The 6,774-nt window shown below is 40.6% G+C and overlaps 1 protein-coding gene and 1 long non-coding RNA gene across 3 annotated transcripts in view; both read left to right on the plus strand.

Annotated features, from left to right (window-relative positions):
* LOC111328243 (uncharacterized) overlaps positions 1-3,092 on the plus strand; it is a 53,347-nt gene extending 50,255 nt beyond the window's left edge. For both annotated transcript variants that reach the window (XM_088742066.1, XM_088742068.1), the window contains exons 42-43: positions 579-1,614; positions 2,053-3,092. In XM_088742066.1, coding sequence (XP_088598192.1) covers positions 579-1,614; positions 2,053-2,093 — 1,077 coding nt within the window. In that variant the 3' untranslated portion in view covers positions 2,094-3,092. The remainder of the gene's footprint in view (positions 1-578; positions 1,615-2,052) is intronic.
* Positions 3,093-6,289: 3,197 nt separating this feature from the next.
* Positions 6,290-6,774, plus strand: part of LOC148719080 (uncharacterized) — a 2,861-nt gene continuing 2,376 nt past the window's right edge. The window contains exon 1 of the long non-coding RNA XR_015994325.1: positions 6,290-6,774. This exon is cut by the window's right edge and continues 668 nt beyond it. This is a non-coding gene — a long non-coding RNA (uncharacterized LOC148719080).

Here is a 6,774-nt window from a genome sequence, read left to right on the forward strand (position 1 = left end):
GAAGCGTAATGTTCCCCGGCGCAAAAATTTTTTTGCAGCTTTTTAATAACATCAATAGCGAAATTCGATGAAAAAAATGTGCAAACTTACAAGTTGAGGTAAATATCCACCACTTTCAACGACAAAAAGATAATTGTTTGAGTACATACCACACAGACACCAATAAAACTAGTTTGTTTCTTTCAATATACCGAAAAATGGAAATTAGACTCTTGACGTGCGATATTGCCTCATCGGCTGCTCAGAGGTGAATAGTACTTGATATTCACTTCTGAACAAGCCAATCAGCGCGCGTGAAAAGCACTTAAGTGGTATTGACTAAATAACAATTATTGAGAAGATTAAGCAGGGCTATGTTTCATTTACGAATCACTGAGCACTTCCGACATCTTTTTTACGTCATGCCTGTCAATAACATGCGACTATGTGAATTGCGCGTCGTGAGGTCATTCTCCTATGTCCGTGACTGCGGCGATTGACAGCAGTGCTATGACAAAGAGCATTCGGAACGATCTTTGTCTTGTATCGAAGCCCGTGAGGCTACTATCGTCCTTTACATTTTCCTTCTTGTTTTCCAGCTCCTAAAGCTTTACAAACGATTTATCAAGGCTGAAAGCTTTCGAAAAGCTCTTGTGTATCAAAAGAAATATCTTCTGCTGCTTCTGGGAGGCTTTGAAGACTGTGAGTCAACTACGCTGGCCATGATCGCTCAGATGGGAGCTCACCCCAAGGATCCTGACCGCTCCTTCAGACGGACAGCAATCAGCAGATTCCGCACTGCCGGGCGAGCTGTCCTCGCTATCCAACGTATGAACTTTTTGGTGAACAAATCAAAACGCGTTACCATCACGGGATCGCGCAGTACACGTGAGAACACGAGTAGATCACGTATGGTTCACGGAGACGTAAACGGTTATGATCACACTGTTTACCAGGCCCCCAGTCAGACTTACGCACCTCGGTCGACCAAGGAAAGGCCCGTTAATGCTAATGGCACCCATGTTGCGCCAATAGTGCATTCGTATCAGCCCAATGGTGTTTCTTCGTATGCTGACAGATATTCGCCGCGAAGTGACCGGAGAACTCGTGACAGACATCACACAGGAATGAATGGGGATGTAGACTTTAGAAATCATACCATGCCACCTACGAGTACGTCATCGGGTGATAGATTCAGTCGAGGAGTTACATCTGGTATAGACGGCCACTTGCAGCATAGAAGTCATGTCACGTCACCAAGCAGATCAACTAGAACGTTTTCCCCAACATCCTGGTCGGATACCCGCTCGACGTCGGCGCCGCTCGCTCGAGAACCGACCACGACTGATCACATCCGAACATTAAAATCGCCACCCGTTAGGGACACTATAACAGCACAAAGAGATTACAGTCATCGAGATCGTTTCGAGACCTCACCTCGGCATTCTTCGCCTCGTCGCGGAGAAAGATCGGGCTTACTCGACTTCCACAATCATCATGATCGTCCGCTTTCGCCGTCCGGAGCGTCCTCGTTGGGATCGGCTCATAACGACAGTGATAGTGGTGATCACTCGCTGAATTTGTACATTCATAGATTGGAGTCCTTACAGAACAGACTTGGGGCCATTGACAGAGGTAAGACATATTCAACGACGCGTTTGAAGTATTTTGAAGTATTTTGAAGTTTCGGTCTGAAAGGAAGGAAAACGTGCGGGAATCGGAATGGGGAATCGTTATTTCACAGCTGGGATAAATGAAACTTTACCACTAGATATTTAATTTAGGACATCTGCTCTAATAACCCTCGTTTCTTGTTAGCTCTCGTTCCTTTGCTATTACAAGGGTAAAGTCTATAAATTCACGAATGTGGGAATGTTTTCCCGCCATTTCATGTTTTTGGGGGACATGCGGTATTTGTTTCAGAGCCATTGCACACTCGTTACTCATTTCAGTATCGTTCAACCCTGGCGTCAATACATGGATATTAAGTTAGTAACGTAATGACTATAGATATTTTAGAATGATAACAATAGTTGTTATTCTTATAAGTATTTTCTATATCTGTTTCTCCAGGTGCCACAACTAGTTCTCAACCAAGAAGCAGACGGTATTAAGTCGACAGTTTACTCCATCTTAATCTCATTATCACTTTTCCCCATACGAAGTAACTGCTGCCAGATTCGCCATCATCATGTGCCTCCATCATTAACATACTTTACATATGTATATCCATGCCCTTTGAAAAAGACAGTTGGATTTCTCTGCATCGGCAAATCGTACGTGTAAACTCTTAGAAAAATCAAACAAACAAACCTTTGTAAATGAATTCAGAAGCCATCAACACTTTCGCTCCCAAGATCTCATTCGTAACTCTCCTTAGCATCACCTTACAATTCTTATAATGCCAGTTTGGAGGATTTGATTTTCAATCAATTAATAATCCTCTAACTGATATTTTTCTTTATTCTCATCACTTGTCTACTTGACATGGTATTGATCTTGTAAGGAGAAATTCTGTCTTGATCGCCATGGGAGCTAAAGGGTGCATGGGAAGGGAAAGACAAGTATAATCTGAATGAATCTGAAGACATCGATTTCGCGATTACTTCCTAGTTTCTCCAGTAAAAAGTTTTCGAAAAAGACTACAATTCAAAATGGTTTTTGAGATTTTACACTAACGAAAATAGAGGTTGTTTTGGGGAAGGCCTGTACGGTAGATTTTGAAGCAACTTTTAGCCGGCACCTTTTCGAACTGGGCAGTCATGCTTGTCCCCAGATCACTGAACGCCATTTTTGGCGTCGCGCACCCTGAAGCGAATTCTGACATGGCTTCAATGAGTTAGCTATATTTGATCAAAGTATTTATCCGGATAGAGAGATATTTAATACTCCACGTTATTTGTATATAAATGTACTATATATTGCAAAGTAAGAAAATATTTTTAAGTTTTGTTTTTGGTTAACAGTCGTGTTATTTTTGTTACATTTGATAGCTTTTGTAGTGTATTAAATATTTTTGTATAAGTGGAAGTTATGAGATGATCTACGACGCTAAATTGGTAAATTTTAAGGCACTGCTGAGTGCAAAATTAAACATTACATCGCTGTGAAAAGTCTACTCTAGTTATTGTTAGCAGAGGTGACTGGTTCATTCAAAGGCTGCTTGAAGCTACCCTATGGTCTCTTGATTATTCGATTAAGAGGTGTCCTTCGCCTCCTTTCAAACTAAGAATTGTCCGACTTGAAATGTGTTTTTGTTTAGCCTGCACTGCAGGCGTCTGTTTAGGGCGTGTTAACGTTAAGAAGCGCGCGATCGTTTATTTAATCTGCCATGTTTGATTTGGAGATAGGGCCGACGGTGGGGGGAGGGGGACAGTAAGGGGCGAAAATAATAGCAATATTCTCACCCCACCCCGGCCCCTCTTCTGATTTTGACCGTCACTCACCCCCTCGGTACAAATTTCTTTCTATCCCCAGCCTTCCGCTGTCATTAAAATCAAAGATGGCGGCTATTTTTTGCTAAGAAAATACTGAGTACTAGTTTTTAAAAAAGTACATCATCTTGTTCATGTTAGCAGTCATTGAAATACCATTTCATGAAAATAAGTACCTTACGAGAAGCCATTACTTTTCAGAGTTCAACTTATACTCCTGAGTGTTCTGAAAGTAATGACTCTTTTGAGAAATAACTTGAATTAAGGGGGTTTTACTGGATCTTTAAAACTTCTCTTTGTCTTTACAATGAAATGAAGAGTCCGAGTTTCTGAAGGTTTTCACGCAGTAAGAGAGTAATAAGCTTGTGTACGGTAAAAAAACCCACACACAGCTAACGCCAATATAATAATATTGTTTTGTGTTAAAGAAAAAATCAAACAGACCAACAGAAATGATAAAAAATATATCCAAACTGGCGTATCTGTCAAACTTTTATACGAGTCATAGTGTCAGAAAGATTGCGATCTTACTCTGCTCCGTCGCGGCACATCATAGCGATCTCCGGCCATCGCAGTGAAGTAAGAACTAAGGAAAACGCTCTACAACGTCTCGTGTTTCCGGTATAGATACTATTTTTTAGCACTCCTCCTCCTCGTCCTCGCCTCGCGTTGTCCTCTGGCGGCCTGAAAAACACACACACCAAAATGGCGCCTGTTTCACAGGCTATGTGCTACAATTCGCCGTCCCTATCAAGGCAACTGGGAGAACAGATTTTTCTTGCACTGGCCATGTGTTAGAGCAGCACATTGCTCATCCTTGGGCTGACTAACAACTTCGAACAACTTTTCAAGTAGAATTTAAGATAAATTCTATTTATTCACCTTGTCTCTGTTCCACTATGTTCACACTTTCGATCGATATTGCTTATCGCAGCTGTATGCTGGACGCGTGCCACATGGACCTTGTAATAGTGTAGCTCATGGTGGAGTTTCTGTGGCTCAATGATAGAGCATCGGAGCACCAATTCCGAGAGTTTGACGTTCGATTCCTAATTGGAAGTCAAGGTTTTTATTCTATGTCCCACGCTCGAGGCAAGACGAATGAACATCTTTCTCTACATCCTTTTTTCTTTATTTCCTTCATTTCTTACCACTAATAATTCTTAACTTTTAGGATTACTATACAGCTCGATGCGCCGGGCAGTTGGTTTCTTAGTTAATAAAAAGTAACTCAACTAGTGCCTGTGTTGCTTTCTCCTTGTGAGATAGAATGACAGCTTTTTAAATTCATTTTGCTTACTTTTATTTTTTTTTTCTACGTGGGAGTATCATTGCCTTAATTTCTTCACGATGTTTCGTTCACCAGTAAGTTACATCGTCATTATGTGTGCTTTTTTTTTTTTGTTATGCTCCCCTCGTAAAAGAACAACGCACAATTTGTCATCTATCACGCAAATTTAAAATTTGAGGCGTAAAATATTTGAGTGATCTTCTGCTTTTAATGATATCGGTCTTTCAAATTAGCTGTTTTCGAATGTCAGAGTAATTTACTGGTCAAGCAGTGGTTCCTAGAATTCAGCAGCTGTGAAGTTTTCCTTCTTGTCACATGTCGATCCGTCATTTACAATGCCTTTCATTAAGCTTGATTATTGATTAGCTGGCTGAGCGTGCAAATAGAAATCCGCGCTAATCTACGAAATAGCAGCCATTATTGGCTGCAGTTTTTAATCCATATTCATCAGAAGTTGTAGAATTTGCAGCAAACCACTCTGTCCGCCGTTGACTGAAGACGTGCGGCCCGTTGTGCTAAACACAAGTGTTGTGCTAAATGTAACCGTTATTCCCTGGAAGCAGGAGGACACTGGACCTGTGAAGAAGAGCAACGAAAGCACCCTTATCTGACTAAGACAGCAGGTGAGCATTGCTTTTGGAAAATATCGCCTTAAGCCCTTTCAGAGATCTAAACGAGTCTTAACATTATCTTTGCTAAACGACGTGGCACGAGTTAGTTGATCGGGCCATAGCTATGATCGGGCTAAGCGGCTTTTCATCTCAAAAGTAACCTCAAGTAGGGTGTTGGCTTCGAAAAGGGCAAAACATACGATATTAAAATATATAGTGAAACATTCCCATAGAAATATTTTGCTTGATAAATGTTTTGAGGACTTCATTTTGTATTCGAATGCTGCCACGCGGAGGTCTGATGGCTCTTCTACTCAGTGGCCTTTGCTTCGTTGTAAATAGCAATCGACAAAGTTTCGATGCTTTCATTTTTTCAACGATCGTGTCATAGCGCAAAACAATTATGAAAATATTATTTTTAGTTTTTGTCCTCATTTAAACTAAGCATTCCCAGATCTCATCCATATTTTCTACCTTCAGGAGGAAAAATGTTGTCAGAACGAAATGGAAGAACGAAGATGCTGCTCTAGAGATGACGACGGAATCACCGAATTTTTAGCGGATACAGCAAAGATAAGAACTTTAAAATCATTTAGTAATACTAGCAAAAATGGTGGCCTTTATATGTCTAAGCATTGTGTGAAGTCTTCGTTACAACCAAGTTGTCTTGGAATTGATAAAACTAAATTCATGGTAAGTGAATTGTTCTCAAGTAGCCACCATTTTTGGAATCGTGTGTCGTGGTACGGGTTGTTATACACTGACCGCGTGTGATCATTTGATTTTTTTGAACAAACAGCCTGACCCGTGCAAATTAGTGACTCTGGATTCTTGGTTACTCTTGAGATCGCATATTTAATTTAGTAAAGGCTGATAGTTTCGAAAGAAACTGTTTGGGGCTGTGTCGGTGGGAGTAACGAAATAATTTGGATATATCAACAAAGTTTAAAAGTACACACAACCCACAATTCCTCTATTCGCTCCGACGAAGGGCTAACGCTCGAAACGTGGCCAATTTACCATTTCAACTTTGTTGATATATCCAAATTGTTTAATTTAGTGTTCCTTGACAATGGCGCCAAGATGTCGCCGAAACGTCGAACTTTTATCGTCAGTTTTTGGCTGTATATGTTTATCGAAATCGTTGTTGCTTAAACAGCTATAATTTGGTATAACGTCTCTCAAGTATTCTAGTTACATCGAAGTAAAGACAGAAACAGAAACTGGTCATAATCCTGGCACCGGAATGCGAACACTTGAATTATCAATTTCGAACTCTGCTGACTCATTTTTTGTTGGTCTGTTTTACAATTAGTACCACAGTTGAATCCTTGTTGATGTCGCACAAAGGCGGTACGAAAGTGGCCCTCGAACAAAATACCACGGCGACCTCGTCAAAATACTTCAATGATTGAACTATTTTGATGGGTTTGATTGAATTTGACTTGAATTTCGTATT

The sequence above is a fragment of the Stylophora pistillata genome, chromosome 12, assembly GCF_964205215.1.
Source record: "Stylophora pistillata chromosome 12, jaStyPist1.2, whole genome shotgun sequence".
Classification (NCBI taxonomy): domain Eukaryota; kingdom Metazoa; phylum Cnidaria; class Anthozoa; order Scleractinia; family Pocilloporidae; genus Stylophora; species Stylophora pistillata.